This window comes from Spinacia oleracea, chromosome 6 (assembly GCF_020520425.1).
Source record: "Spinacia oleracea cultivar Varoflay chromosome 6, BTI_SOV_V1, whole genome shotgun sequence".
NCBI classification, from domain to species: Eukaryota; Viridiplantae; Streptophyta; class Magnoliopsida; order Caryophyllales; family Amaranthaceae; genus Spinacia; species Spinacia oleracea.
In genome coordinates this window covers 110,257,297-110,273,879 of record NC_079492.1, presented here as the reverse complement: position 1 = coordinate 110,273,879, position 16,583 = coordinate 110,257,297, and the positions used below count along the sequence as shown (strand labels likewise).

The window sequence follows — 16,583 nt, the reverse complement described above, 5'->3', positions numbered from 1 at the left end:
ATGGTCAACAAGAAAATGTCTGAGTGTGACCAGGCATGGTTTGAATTGGGGTTATGTGTTAGTTTCGTTTGGTAAGAGGGTCTATTTGTTTATTTTAGACTTGGGGATGGAAGAGTCCTTCCTAGAAGGTTTGTCCCCTACAAGTACTATATTTTGTATGGTTGTTTTTGTGCTTAGTGTAGTACTTCTTATTATTTTATTTTTTATTTTATCTTATCTTATCTTATATTTTATTATCTTATCTTATTGATCCTTGTTGGAAGTTACGGAGTATAAAAAATTATTTTTGAAAGGATAAATTGTTCTTTACCACCTATAAAAATCAAAATTTTCTTTTTTTTTACCACCGAAAAAACTAAAACTTGTATTTACCACCTAAAAAAATAATTAAAACTTGTTATTTACCACCTGAAACAGAAGAATATATGAAACCGTTATGTGAAGCCCACTAATTCAATTTTCCTCCAATTTTTTGCACTCCTTCTACGATAATCTTTAACTCATTCACCATTCTCTCTTTACTGCCATTGAGTTTTGTCAATTTTTTGAATTAATGGGAGGAAAAATTATGTGAATTCATGGAAGAGAAAGAAGCAAGGGAAGAGAACAAAGTTAAATACATGAAATCATAAAAGAATAGAAAATATCAGAAATAACAGCGCGTCTCCAGTGAGACCAGCCACACCATCAACTTGATGGTGTGACGAGCGCGAAACCAATAGCGTACCCCCTCTAAAACTATATAAAAAAAGTAACAGACCTAAACTATAGAAGTAACATACCTAAATTAAAAACGTACCTCCTCTAAAATTATATATAAAAAAAAGTAACATGTCTAAACTATAGAAGTAACATACCTAAACTAAAAATGTACCTCCCCTAAAACTATTCCGTATAAAAAAAAAGTAACATGTCTAAACTATAGAAGTGACATACCTAAACTATAGAAGTGACATACCTAAACTAAAAAAGTACCTCATCTAAAATTATAAAAAAAAGTAACATGTCTAAACTATAGAAATAACATACCTAAACTAAAAAAAATACCTCCTCTAAAATTATTAAAAAAGAAGTAACATTTCTAAACTATGAAAGTAACATACCTAAACTAAGAAGGTATCTCCCCTAAAACTACTCCGTATAAAAAAAGTAACATGTATAAACTATAGAAGTAACTTACATAAACTAAAAAAAGTACTTCCTCTAAAATTATAAAAAAAAAATAAAAAAAAAATAACATGTCTAAACTATAGAAGTAACATACCTAAACTAAGAAGGTATCTCCCCTAAAACTACTCCGTATAAAAAAAAGTAACATGTATAAACTATAGAAGTAACATACCTAAACTAAAAAAAAAATACCTCCTCTGAAATTACAAAAAAAGGTAACATGTCTAAACTATAGAAGTAACATACATAAATTCGCAAGTGTGAACTGGTCTCACCATCAGTTGATGGTGATGACAGTCTCATATAAAAATTTGGGCAGAAATAATACTGTTAGTATGGCCCTTGTGTAACAGTTTCATCTATTTCCCATTTCTAGGTGGCAAAAAAGAAGTTTTAATTTTCTCTTGAGTGGCAAAATACAAGTTTTAGTTTTTTAGGTGATAAAATACAATTTTTCTTCTTTAAAATTGATCATTACCTTATCTTATCTTAATTTATCGAAACATATTGGCCCGCAAAGTATTGAAAAGATGATACCAAAATATGGGAGTAAATTATGTCTATATCATTTGTCTGTTTGCCTTTTATAACTCTCTTTACACAAAAAAAAAAAAAAAAAAAAAACCATAGAGAATCGCTTGCATTAGCACCATGGACTCTTCATAAACCTATGCGGGTCAATACGCCTATAGCAACTGTAATGATGCACAATATAATCACTATAAGCCAAATAAACATGCGTGCTTTTTGAGAAAAATACAAATCAAAAGGTCTTGCGCGTACAAGTTGTACAATAAATTTATTGTACACCAAGATAACTTTAACCATTTTTTTTTTAACTTTAACTTAGTTTTGATTAACTTTTATATTAGTAAAAGAAATTGATAGATAAATATTTTAAAGGGTTAAATTATTAATTTTATACATTATTAGTGATTTTGAAGAAATAAGTTTTACTAAAATGAAAAAATTTATCACTTAAAAATAGATAAATTTTACATATATATGCTTAACTTTTAAACATTTTGGGTTAACTTTTACTCCGGTGTACAATATTTATTATACACCCATTGCAAATAAGAATTTGTGAATACAAATAGTACCAAGTAATTCACGATATAGCCTTAACGTTTTCGAAATTCACTGAACACTGAGAAATATATCAACATGTCTTTAATGCTCATAAAATCTCCAGTATTACCAATTCCACAAACAGAACTGGAAATCCTGGGAACTCAGGCAAATCACAACTAAGAATTTGTGCATGTGGAAATTATCGAGTAATCGGGCCTTGGTTTACTCGCTCTTCTTCTAGTTTTTGCTCGTATAACTAACCATTGAAAACTGTTGAAGTGCCTATTTCCGATCCGATAAAAAGTCAAACTTATTTAAATGTTCCTGCCAAGAAACAACTCGACCTCGTACATCTGTAACAGTCAAAATGAGTAACTAACCATTAACCTCTAATCAAATTACTAAACCCTAATTTGTGAAAAGTTTAGATAAGAACTAGTCAGGTAAAAAGAGTTGAACCTAAATAGAAACAACGAGATGATGGTACCAAATCCATTAATAATTAGTTTTGATACTTTTTTTACGCCTAAGAAAATAAACAAATAAAAAAAGTGTATATTGTTGGACCAATTACGGTGCATTCTCTTCACATGAAAACGGGTGAACTTATCAAAACTAAACTTATTAGACTTTAATTAGAACTTATTAGACCATATATATTAGACTTAACTATTAATTATTGGAACGGATCGTATCTAATTGGAAAAAGGTAAACTAGCTTATTAGACCATATTAAAACTTATTGGAACTTATTACAACTAATTTAATTGTGTTTTGTAAGGTGAAAGTGAAAGAACTCTTACTAATAAAATGAAATTATGTGATCCACTCCATACACATAGAACGCAATCCAAAACTAGAGGTGAGGCTTTTCTTGTCAAAACATATTTAAGCAAAATACAAAATGTAAATGCATGAACTTGCCAAAGCACTTGTTAGCAACTACCAACACATTCTAATTGGTTCAGAAGTCTGAATTCACTGAGTTCAAATCATCAAATGGGCTCCATCCCCTGTACTCACCCTATACTTCCTCATATTTTCACCGGATCAAGGTATATCATAAATTGATTTCTATTCCTTTTTTATAAAGGATTTAAGGCTAATAATTTCTAATTTCTTATTTCAGCATACCCAGATCCTTGCTCTTGAAGCACAATCAACGATGGTGGAATTTGAGCAGTTGGGCTTCTAGCTTTGATGCAGCAGAAAGTTTATCTAATGATCAAAGTTCATCTCATTTGGAAAATCAAAATGCGTCTCTGAATTCAGTTTTTGGCACATTAGATGCCAAAATAACCCCAGAAACCATTAACTTTTTTGTTAGTGATGCTGAAGGTGACCCTGATTGCCCAACCAAAGGTTATTCTTCTATTCATCAGGCTCTCATCACCCTTAAACAAGGAAAGGTACCAACTTTTATTTTATCCTACAAATGAAATTGTTATTGTGTTTTAATTTAATCCTATATGTACTTTGTTACCGTTTCAAATGTTAGCAAAGACGGTTTTATAATAGACCGGCCTCGGCTAGTGGTTTGAACTTTGAACCTTAGGTGTACTTGTATTAATAATCCCTTGGTATCTTATACTATAACGTTATGTTGTTCATTTGTGTTACATTCCATTAAGTTTGTGCATTTTTCATAATATAATGATTGTTACTTAATTGGTTAGTAACCTGTGAAACAACTAGTTTGTGATTGTTGTAGATGATGAAAATGAAGATGAAGGGAATTTAGTAATGGCAGCATCCTTAGTGAGTCCCCAAGCCATGGCCTTTATGGTTAAACATGGAACAGGAATTGTTTCTGTTGGGATGAGGGGAGAAGATCTTGAAAGATTAGAGCTTCCTCTTATGACACCGGATAGCGAAAATGCAGACTCTGCTGCTCCTACTTTTACTGTCACTGTGGTATGTGTCTCAAATCGACAGTTGGATCTCCTTTTGTATCAAAGAATATATTAGCACTAACATTGGATCATTGTATTTTGATTTTGTAGGATGCTAAAGTAGGCATCACAACTGGAGTATCAGCTTCGGATAGAGCAAAAACAGTTGCTGCTCTTGCATCTCCGAACTCTAAGGCTGAAGATTTCAGGAGGCCTGGTCATGTTTTTCCCCTCAAGTATAAAAATGGTGGGGTTCTAAGGAGAGCAGGACATACTGAAGCTTCTGTTGATTTGGTTATGTTGGCTGAATTAAGACCAGTTTCAGTTCTTTCAGCCATTATTGATCAACATGATGGTTCAATTGCCTCTTTAACCACTTTAAGAAAACTATCTTTGGAGCACAACATTCCTATTGTCTCCATTACTGATTTAATCAGGTTAAAATATCTACATAATCATATATATCCACATTAATTAAGAGCCTGGATTCTGTCCTATGATTAATCCTAGCTTCATATATATGCTTGAGTTTGATTTCAGATATAAGAGAAAGAGGGAGAGGTTGGTAGAAAGAACAGCGGTTTCAACGATTCCTACAAACTGGGGACAATTTGAAGCTTATTGCTATAACTCAAAGCTAGATGGAATAGAACACATAGCTCTTGTAAAGGTGTAATAATGATTTAACATATTCTTCACTAACGTACCTGGTTCGCTTATAAATCCTTAAGTTTGATGTTTATCCTATAACAGGGAGACATAGGAAATGGTGAAGACATCCTAGTAAGAGTTCATTCAGAGTGCTTAACAGGTGATGTATTTGGTTCAGCACGATGTGACTGTGGAAATCAGCTAGCTTTAGCAATGGAGCTGATTGACAAAGCTGGAAGAGGAATTTTACTTTATCTACGAGGTCATGAAGGGAGAGGAATAGGCTTAGGTCATAAACTCCAAGCTTATAACTTGCAAGACCAAGGCCATGACACCGTTGAAGCTAATCTCCAACTTGGACTGGAAGCTGATGCTCGTGATTATGGTATTGGTGCACAGGTAAATTTTATGTAATTAACAAATGTGCATGCATGTATTTCAATTATTTATTGACATATTGTTTGCAAAATGTCAGATTCTGAGGGATATTGGAGTTCGAACAATGAGGCTAATGACCAATAATCCAGCAAAATTCACTGGCTTAAAAGGCTATGGCTTGGCTGTGATAGGAAGAGTTCCTGTGTTAACACCTATAACTGACCAAAACAGAAGATACTTGGAAACAAAGCGGGTTAAGATGGGCCATATATATGGATCTGATATACAACAATCATTGCCGGGTTTCATTGATCCGAATCTTATAAACTCGGATACACAACAGAGTGCTGAAGAAACAAATTGAACCTTTTTTTTAGTATATACTCCGTACATAAAAGCCTTCTACACACCATTTTTCTTTCCGAAGCATATAACCTTTTCTTTGTGGAAGAAAAGGTTTATGTGAATTATTCTTCCACGTAAACAACGAACAAAAGAAAAATAACAGTATCAAGTACAGTGTACAGCATATCAAATATCAAATGGCCAATGCAACATAATACTCCCAAGTTTCTGAATGAACGATAATTTCCGATTCCATGTTTCATTATTAGCGAAACTTTAGGATAATTCTGTTCATTTGGTTCTCAGTATATTTCTACTACATGAAGAGCAATATATTAGCCGAATTATTGTTTAAATATTTCCTTTTAAACCTTCTTTGGCTAATACTCCGTAAGATTTTATGACAGAATACAAAACTAACAGGAAAAATATCAAGCTAAATCATTAGACTAAAGGCTGCATTAACATTATTATTTCACAAATACAAAAACGGAGCACCAACTTCTACCGTGAGAATTATGTATTGGCCCATTAGAATTACGTCCAACCCACAAGCCCACAACTCCAATCGAAGGCCCATCTTCCTAGCTAGCCTTAACTCCTTAAGCAAAATATTATTGAGGGTTACCTAAAGGCTAAAACGGCTCAAACTTGATCTCAATTCTCAATCAAACTTAAACGATTTGTACCGTTATACGTTTAGCCGAGGTTTAACATACCTAAGGCCTTTACAAAAAGGCACAATACAGACACACGGCTGACTGTGATCGTTTCGAAAAAAATTAACGAAAATAGAAATATTGCCGGAATCGAAAATATTACCGAAATCGAAAATATTATCACAAAAGTATTGTTCGAATCGGAAATATATTCCGGAATCGAAAAACGAATTTGAACCACGACGAGCGATTGCTCGACAAGCAAGCCCGCAAGGCACAAGGCCCAGCGCCCAGCAGGCCTACACGCGCGAGCAATAGCGATGGGCCAGCAGCGCCATGGCGTAAGCTGCAAGCCTTGCGTGGGCGGCAAGCAACAAGAAACAAGCAACAACGGCGTGGGCTTCAAGCCACACATGATGCAGCGAGCACCCAACCCGCGTGTGCTTGTCATTGGCTTGGGCGCCAAGTCTACTTGCGAGGCAAGTATCTTGGGCTTCAAGCTAACCGTTTTCCTAATCCTACGTAAACTAGAATTTTAGGATAAATCTAATACTAATAGTGTTTGATTATTTCTAAAATCCTAAGAGTTTAAGATTAACTGGAATCCTAATTCTAATGGATTTAGTAAATCCAATCTATTTAATAGGATATGACTACTCTATTTCCTCCCCTATATATATATATATATATATATATATATATATATATATATATATATATATATATATATATATATATATATATATATATAATCGGGATCTAGTGAGAACCACCCCTTAAGACGAGAACTAAGAACTAATCTCAGCCCTCGATCAATATAATCCCTCGATCCAAAACTCACCCGAAGAAATCAAAAAAAGTAAGGGTAATATGGTAATATCCAATTGTTGAATGACCTCCTCCACCTCAACCCGATTTTTAGTTTTCGTTTCTCTCTCTTCCCCCGTTTTCTCTCTCCTCCTGCAAATCCCCTCAACCCAATTGAGGTTTGTTCATCTCTGATCCTCAATTTGCTAGGTACCTTTGCGATTTACGCTCTTTCAATTCATCAGGTAATCAATTTTTCGATTTTGTATCATTTTTCGCTATTTGATTCCTAAAATAAGGGCATGAAATTTGTTTGATTTATTCAACTATTGTTGCGAATTTAATAGTTGAATTTAGGGTTTCAAAAATTCTTTGCACTGGTTTGATTTTCCATTTGAACAAATTTGTAATTTGGTTGATTATTTTTATTCAATTGGTTCAAGTGTGTTAATTTGACTGACCTATTTTTTCGAATTATTGATTGAATTTTATTTTTTTCTTGTTTTGATGAAGATAAATTACCTTGTTTCTTTGAATCTTGAATATTTTCTCTGGATTTTCTACTCGAGGAAGTTTACTTCTATGTTTTCTCACAAGTGGTATGGTGTTACTTGTGGCCGTAAGTACGAGCGAGTCTCGATACTTGACCTGCATTCCTCCAACATAGGTATACTCTCACCCCATATTGGAAATTTAAGCTTCCTCATGTAGCTGCTTCTTTAAAATAACCATTTCTGTGGTACAATCCCCCCTGAAATTGGTCGTTTGCAGAGGTTATGGACACTCTGGTTGTTTAACAACTCTGTTCAAGGGGAAATTCCATCGAATATATCTAGTTGTTATAGTCTTATTGGCATAAATCTAGTACATAATAACTTGTTAGGAGAAATTCCACCCTCGGTTGGTTCTCTGTCACAATTGCAACTTCTTTCTTTGTCGCATAACAACTTGACAAGAAACATTCCTGCATCACTTGGAAATTTATAAATTTACCTTCAGCAGTAATAACTTTTTCGGTATGATCTCAGATAGCTTAGGAAAACTAAAGAACATGAACTATTTGTCTCTTGAAGATAATAAATTTTATGGAGTGAGAGTATAATGTTACTGACAACATTATCTTTAGCACATAATCACATAATCACTTAGAAGGAAACCTTCCTGCAGATTTAGACAATACTCTGCCGCGTCTTCAGTGGTTAGCTTTAGGCATGAATCGTTTCGCTGGACATATTTCGTCTTCAATAACCAATGCCTCAAATCTAAACATTCTGCAGTTAAATGAGAACAAGCCGCAAGGACATGTCCTTCTCTACACAAGTTGATGAGTCTTTCTAGCCTTGCACTTTTCGATAACTCCCTTGGATATGGTCGACCAGGAGATTTGGCATTATATAGACACGGTTCAGTTGTATGGGGATATGTTGGTTGAAGGATTGAGGCCTGAGAAGGTAGCCTTTGTGGCTGTTATATCAGCTTGTGCTCACACTGGCTATTTGATCTTGCTCTCTCTTAGTTCAAGTCCATGATCATTGACTTTAGGCTAGATCCTGGCCGTGAGAACTTCATGCCTTTTTTAGGTTGCTAATTGTATCATATTCTTATATCCTTAGCTGTGATTACGATGATAGTAGCTAAATCAGATATGTTAAGGGGGGATGTAACAGGGTTTAGTGACAATTTTTGGAAGCTCCAATCTTCTCCTGGCCGGGATTATCGTTAGTGTAAGATATGGGCTCATGCTTTCTTAGAGAAAGTTGCTGAGAAAGTAAGGACTACAAGCATATTGAAATTGTACCCAAGTATCTTCTTGCCTTCTTGCATGTTCTCAAAAATCAGCCACGACACCTTAAGGAATTTAGTTTACTTTTGCAGAAATTTAATCTACTTTAGTTTACTTTTTCCTTGTTTACATTTATTGTAAAGAGATGCAATGTTTTTGTTACAAGCAACAACCCTTTTAAAACTAGTTGTATTGATTTTGTTGCGCAACGTTGTTAATACAAGCTATAACTCGATCAAATCAAGTGAATTGTTTACTCACGAAGGGCTCTAAAACGTCAAGTCTACATCAAGTGAGCTAATTTTCAGAAGTAATCAAGGCTTTTAATTTTGAAAACACTAGCCTACTAGCTCAATTGGTAGAGCATTGTGCAAATGCACAAAAGATGTGGGTTCGAATCTCACGTAGGTTCATTTACTTTTGAGTTTCCTTTATTTACTTTTTAGTCTATATTGTTTGCTTTTGAGTATATATTGTCTACTCTTGAGTTTATATGATTTATTTCTTAGATTTTTCAAATTCTTTCGGAATTTTTCCTTCACCTTGAAGCTAGTTAAAGGGTTGCTGGGTTCGTTTGGAGTTGGCATAGGAATTGTTCAATGAAATGACAAAGGTTACTCATTTCTGTGCTATTTGATCGATGATATATATTTACTTTTGAATTAATTCTATTTACAATTACGGGTTATTTATCTACTTCTAAATTGAACAAAAGGTAAAGCATATGAGTGTATTCTTATTACTCCTCTATTTTAAATAACACTAGCCTACTAGCTTAACAGAGGCGTAGAGCTTTGTGCAAAAGATGCGGGTTCGAATCACACGTCGGTTCATCTTAACTTTTGGTATTTATTCATTTACTTTTTGTATAAATTTATTTACTTTTAGTTTAAATACATCCGAATTCATCCTTATAAACACATGTGTTCTCATCAACCTATGTAGGATTCGAACCTACATCCATGTGCAATGACACATTGCTCTCTCATTTGAGCTAATAGGTTTGTTTACTTTTAAAAGAAATTGTGTTTACTGTTGAGTTTATATTTTGTACTCTTTAGATTTTTTTAATTACTTTATAATATTTTCAGTTACTTTATAGAAGAAAACAAACAAAATCCTACAAACCTACCACACACAGAACTGAGCAAAATAGGCGCCCCAAAAAACACTACTAAAAGAGTCAACTTCAGTCAACAATGACCAAAATTGAAACAACAAAAGCAACCCAGAGCCTGCTCTTTATGTCAACAACTGCCAACAATAGCCCAACTTCCAATCTAACCTGAGAAGCTCCTTAAATGCACCCAGCAATAACAGTTCAGACCAACAGTCAAAGCATAGAAAAATCATGTTGGAAAACAGACCTAGTAGACCATATTATAACATACTCAGAAACAAACCAAGCTCACAAAATGTACACTCCAAACTCATGTTAGGTTATGATACATATGACAATTCATAAATCATGCGGAAAAACCATAAAGCCAGGAAAGCATATTATTTACACATAATAATTTAGCATAGTTTAGATGCATACTCTTTGTTGCGTGCCTTCCCTAGCTGCGCCCGAACCGAACAAGAACAAGTCTTTAGGACTCCAAGTGTCGTCCCTCCGTAGATAGTCCACAGCACGTCCGGATCCGCCTTAAGCTTGACCAACTAGGATCGCCCTTAAGGTACTTAGAATTTTCGGCACTTATTAGGCAATTGTATGACTGAATTTTTGCTCTCAAAAATCACTTTTAATACTTGAATAATCGATCTAAATTGTGAGCATTGATCACCTATTTATAGGGCATGGGTATCCGATATTAGAATCCTACTAGGAAACGATTTAGTGAATCTGAATTAATCTAAAATTCAATCACTTAATTTATCTAGTAGACTTAGGGAATCAATCTTATACGAATCCTAACCGATCAAGGTTTCGTACGCAAGCACAAACACTCACGCAGGCGCAGCAGCCCACGAGGGGCGCCGTGCGCGCGCGCGCTGAGCCCAGGCCCAGCAAGTGCTCGCAGCCCACGAGGGGCGCGCGCCTGCTGGCCTTGCTCTCGCGTTTGGGCTTTGATTTCTTTGTTCGCGCGCGGGCTTTGCTAGGCGTTGGGCCTAGCTTCGTGCTAGGCCTTGCGTCTAGCAAGCTCGTCCGATGTTTATTAGTACGATGCGCTTCCGATTAAATTCCCGGTTCCGGAATTCATTTCCGATACGAACAATATTTAATATTTCCGATTCCGGAATCAATTTCCGTTTCGAACAAATTACGTCCAATGGACCTCTTGATTCTAGGCTAATCGTAATTATCAATGAATTCCCGAACAATTCTCAACCAATATTTCCGTTTCCGGAATTATTTTCCGATTCCGATAATATTTCCGATTCTGACAATATTTCCGTTTCCGGCAATATTTCCAATTCCGGCAATATTTCCATTTTCGATAATATTTTCCGATACGTACCATGTTTCCGTTTCCGGCAACATCTACGACTTGGATAATATTTATATTTCCGATACGATCCATATTTCCGTTTCCGACAATATCATCGTTTCTGGAGTATTCATTTCTTGCCTGTGACGATCTCAGCTCCCACTGAAACCAAGATCCGTCGATTCCGAATATCCATAGATGGAGTATTTAATGCCATTAAATACTTGATCCGTTTACGTACTATTTGTGTGACCCTACGGGTTCAGTCAAGAGTAAGCTGTGGATTAATATCATTAATTCCACTTGAACTGAAGCGGCCTCTAGCTAGGAATTCAGCTCACTTGATCTCACTGAATTATTAACTTGTTAATTAATACTGAACCGCACTTATTAGACTTAACATAGAATGCATACTTGGACCAAGGGAATTATTTCCTTCAGTCTCCCACTTGTCCTTAGGGACAAGTGTGCATTTCCTAATTCCTTTGTCGCTCGATGCTTGCTCTTGAACATAAGGTAAGAGTTGTCATCCTTATTATGTCCAAAGGTGTTCCTCGGTTTCAGAGTTCAACTGATCAAATAAACAGATAATCATAGCCTATGATTCATCCGAGCACGGCCATGCATTTCACAGTTTCTAGCTCTCCGAGTGGCCTTGTACAACTTTTAAGCATCTCATTCCGATTTATGGGAGGACAATCCCAATCTTGCGATCTTGAGATTAGACTTCGTTTGATAGGTGATTACCTGAGCGTTGCCTTTATAGTCTCCTTTTACGGTGCGACGGTTGGTCAACGTCAAAGCAACCAATTCTCAAACAAGTAATCTCAAATCACTCAGGTATTGAGGATTTAGTGTCTAATAATTTTAATGAAATTTACTTATGACAGATTTTCATCTCTTACAGTAAAGTTTCATAGGTCTTGTCCGATACTAGTCTTCCCAAAGTAAGTATCTATGCAAATGATTATGACATTGCCATGTCCACATAGTTCAAGAAACAGAACTACTAGTCATCTTGCATTCTAGTCGTCTAACGTTTTCTATGCGTCCAATTTTATAGAAAACTCCGACTAGGGACCATTTTCAACCTTTGACATTCAAGTTCACTTGATAGACATTTCTTAGTCACAGGACTGGTCCTGACAGTCTATCTTGAATATATCGTCATATTGAAGGGACTCATCATTTAATAAACCACAAATTAAATGGAAAAATGAATTCTTTTCATTTATTGTGAATGATTAACCAATAATGTTTTACAAAGATTTAAACTCTAAAACTTTAAAACATTAAACAGAGACATCAAAGCCATTCTCCAATATGCTTGATTCCCATAGCTGCAGTGTGCGAGTTGTGCTTCGCCTGCGGCAGAGGTTTAGTCAATGGATCTGATATGTTGTCATCAGTTCCAATCTTGTTTATCTCGACTTCTTTTCTTTCAACGAACTCTCGTAGAAGGTGAAATCTACGAAGTACATGCTTGACTCTCTGGTGGTGTCTAGGCTCCTTTGCCTGTGCAAAGCTCCGTTATTATCACAATACAGGGCTATTGGTCCTTTAATGGAGGGGACTACACCAAGTTCACCTATGAACTTCCTTAGCCATATAGCTTCCTTTTCTGCTTCATGTGCAGCAATGTACTCCGCTTCAGTTGTAGAATCCGCAATGGTGCTTTGCTTAGCACTTTTCCAGCTTACTGCACCCCCGTTGAGGCAGAAGACAAACCCAGACTGTGATCTGAAATCATCTTTGTCGGTTTGGAAACTTGCGTCCGTATAGCCTTTAACAATTAATTCATCATCTCCACCATAGACCAGGAAGTCATCTTTGTGCCTTTTCAGGTACTTCAGAATATTCTTGGCAGCAGTCCAATGCGCCTCTCCTGGGTCTGACTGGTATCTGCTCGTAGCACTGAGTGCGTACGCAACATCCGGGCGTGTACATATCATAGCATACATTATTGAACCAATCAATGATGCATATGGAATCCCATTCATTCGTCTACGCTCATCAAGTGTTTTTGGGCACTGAGTCTTGCTTAGAGTTATTCCATGAGACATGGGTAGGTAGCCTCGCTTGGAGTCCGCCATCTTGAACCTATCAAGCACCTTATTGATATAAGTGCTTTGACTAAGTCCAATCATCTTTTTAGATCTATCTCTGTAAATCTTGATGCCCAATATGTACTATGCTTCTCCTAGATCTTTCATCGAAAAACATTTCCCAAGCCAAATCTTGACAGAGTTCAACATGGGAATGTCATTTCCGATAAGTAATATGTCGTCGACATATAATACTAGGAAAGCAATTTTGCTCCCACTGACCTTCTTGTATACACAAGATTCGTCTGCGTTCTTGATGAAACCAAAGTCACTGACTGCTTCATCAAAACGTATATTCCAGCTCCTAGATGCCTGCTTCAATCCGTAGATTGACTTCTTTAGCTTGCATACCTTTTTAGCATTCTTTGGATCCTCAAAACCTTCAGGCTGTGTCATAAACACAGTTTCTGTTAAAACGCCGTTTAAGAAAGCAGTTTTGACATCCATCTGTCATATTTCGTAATCGTAATATGCAGCGATTGCTAACATTATCCGAATAGACTTTAGCATTGCAACTGGTGAAAAGGTTTCATCGTAATCCACACCGTGGACTTGCCTGTAACCTTTTGCAACCAATCTAGCTTTGAAGAGAGAAATCGCAGTTTCAATGAATTAGTGAGGGGTTTGAAATTGGGTGAGGAGAGAGAAATTGACGCGAGTGGGTGCGTGAGGGAGAAAGGAACCGCGTATCGAAATTCATTTAATTCGCGAGATATAATCTCAGCCGATCGTTTTATTTTAATCCAACGATCATGAGAGGTTCTCATTGTAAGGTAGTTCTCATCTTAAGGGAGGTTCTCACCAGAATATATTGTGATCCATGATCACAAATATATAACATACAACACAAATTAAATTCAACCAAATTTAATAATTTGCCTATAACTTATTGTGAGTTCCCGAGTGCATAAAACCTTAGACGTTATCCTAGTGGTTGAACCTAAGGCGGATCCAAAGTGTTGTGGACTATCTAAGGAGGGGCGATATTTGGAGCTCTATACTTGTTCTTGTTCGGTTCGGGAGCACGCATCACATAGTATGTATAATAAATTATGCTAATTGATTACGTTGCAATTAATTTGGATTCATGGCTTTATCGTTTTTCCGCATGAATTATATTGTTCATAACCTAACAGTGGCTTCACGAGCCTCTAATTAATTGCATGGTCAATTACAGTTAACATGGATTAAATTTGCAAAGAATTAAAGGGGTGAATTAATTTGGTATAATTAATTGCAAATTCATGCGATTATTTAATTATATGTTTGCAGGATTTTCGGCAGTTTTTGTAGTGTATTCCGCATGTAAACGGAGTTTTAAAACTTGGCAAAATAATATTTCCACCCAACCCAGAATTCCCAAATTCGAAGCCTAACTATGACTTTTCGGAGGTTTTAGTTTTCCGGATGCGAAATTTGTAATTTTTATGATGTTAAATTAAATATTTGCGAATCTTGTATGTAAATCTTGAATTAATAATTGACCTACTAAATATGTTTAACAATTTTAAGGTCTAAATTCATTAATTATGCAACCTAATTTGTAATTATAATTAATTTGTAGAATTACGAATAAATTAGATTTTGTTTCGTTTTTCATAATTAATTGATAATTTAATTAGGATCTTATGATTAAAAACCACCATAAAATTTGTTAAAGTTTGGATCTTTAAAATTTTATGAACCTAATTTTAATCCCTAACGTTCATGTAATCGGAAATTGTTTTAATTAATAAATTTTCGATTTTTTGCCAATTAATTTGTTTCATTAATTTGTCTTGAAATTTAATATTATAAAAGTTTTGAATTTTATATAAAATCGTTCACAAATTTGCACGCACAAAGCAACGGAAAGCCTAGTGTAACCCTTAAGGGGTGTTGCAATGGTACGGACATGCGGCGACGAGCAAGGGAGCTCGTCGCCCATGCGGTGTTATGCCAGCGAGCAAGGCACAGGCGCGCACGCAGGGACTACGGCCTGTGCGGTGTGCGAGTGAAGCGAGGGCGAAGGGGTAGCGCGTGAACAAGACCATCAAGAGATGGCGATGAGGCATCCATCGATGGCCTCGTGCCATGCTCGTCTCCCCTGTACCGTTAGCTCGTCCAGCGAGCGCTGGGATAGAACCCGCGAGCGCTGGCCCTGGCGAGGCTATGCGATGGCTTCGACCATGCGTGCACTTTCCAACGATGCTAATGCCTTGGAGAGGCATGGGCCTCGCGACCATGGGCCTGGCCTTGGTGGTTTGACCAACGAACTACGTGGGAAAATGGACCGAATTGGTTGAAGAAAAGGAAACCCCAACGACCAAGCCATTTTCTTATGCTTCTGGTCTTCGAGCTAATTTGAGCACGCCCGATCGTTCCACTTACGTGCCGCAGGAAATGGGACTATATGTCATCACCTAGTAAGGCATAGGCTCCAAATGTTTCCGATCGCACATGCATACTATGGTTTTGGGATATTGTGTATGTTTATGCAACTTGATTTTTTGTTGAGCGAAGAAATTAATTAATTTTAAATTGGTGCTTATAATTTTTCTCGGAATTTAATTTTGTTATTTTAATTATTATAATTAATTTTATACTAATTATTTAATAAAATTAAAACCTTGAATAAATTATAATTAATTCATTTTAATCAACTAAAACAATTTAAGGGATTTAAAATGATTTTATATGAGCTTTAAATTTTTAATTAAATATGTGTTTTTCCGATTGGACTTGGAAAATCATTTTATGTTTAAAATTTAGTAAAGCATATAATTTATGGTTTGAGTGGTCATATTCGATTAACTCTTTATTAGGTCCTTATTCCTTTAAGGTTAACAACTTGATTAGAACTAATAAGGTCAAATAATTGGTAGATTCTTGAGCCTTAATTAGTTGTTGCAAATATTTAAGTGATGCATATTTTCTGCTAACTTGCTAAGTGGGTCATTCATTGATAAATGAATGGGTGAATGGTATATTGCAAATATATTGTTTTGCAGGTTGCGGAAAGTGACTAGTATGACCCAAATAGAATAGAAAATGTGGTATGCGTACCATTAATTTTGAATATAAACATGGTCTAATGCACTATGGTTTTTATTTAAATATGGTCAGCGTACCATCAATTTGTTGTAACTAGTTTAATTATTTCAAGTCTTATTCGGTGAAAATGGCGCTTCCCATGGTGAAATTCAAGAACGGAGTTTCCAATCCATTTTCAAGACCGAGTTTGAAGTTGAAGCTTCAAGATGAAGTCGGGCCATACTAGATCACAATTAATCTGATGCATGTTTTAA

At 35.7% G+C, this 16,583-nt stretch overlaps 1 protein-coding gene across 1 annotated transcript; it reads left to right on the top strand.

Moving 5' to 3' along the window:
* Positions 1 to 3,087: 3,087 nt before the first annotated feature.
* On the top strand, positions 3,088 to 5,772 carry LOC110775390 (monofunctional riboflavin biosynthesis protein RIBA 3, chloroplastic). The gene is made up of 7 exons (XM_021980001.2): positions 3,088 to 3,299; positions 3,374 to 3,653; positions 3,940 to 4,158; positions 4,248 to 4,573; positions 4,677 to 4,806; positions 4,890 to 5,186; positions 5,263 to 5,772. Exons 1-7 carry the CDS (start codon positions 3,244 to 3,246, stop codon positions 5,527 to 5,529), a joined length of 1,575 nt encoding a protein of 524 aa, XP_021835693.1. The 5' UTR covers positions 3,088 to 3,243; the 3' UTR covers positions 5,530 to 5,772.
* Positions 5,773 to 16,583: the final 10,811 nt, after the last annotated feature.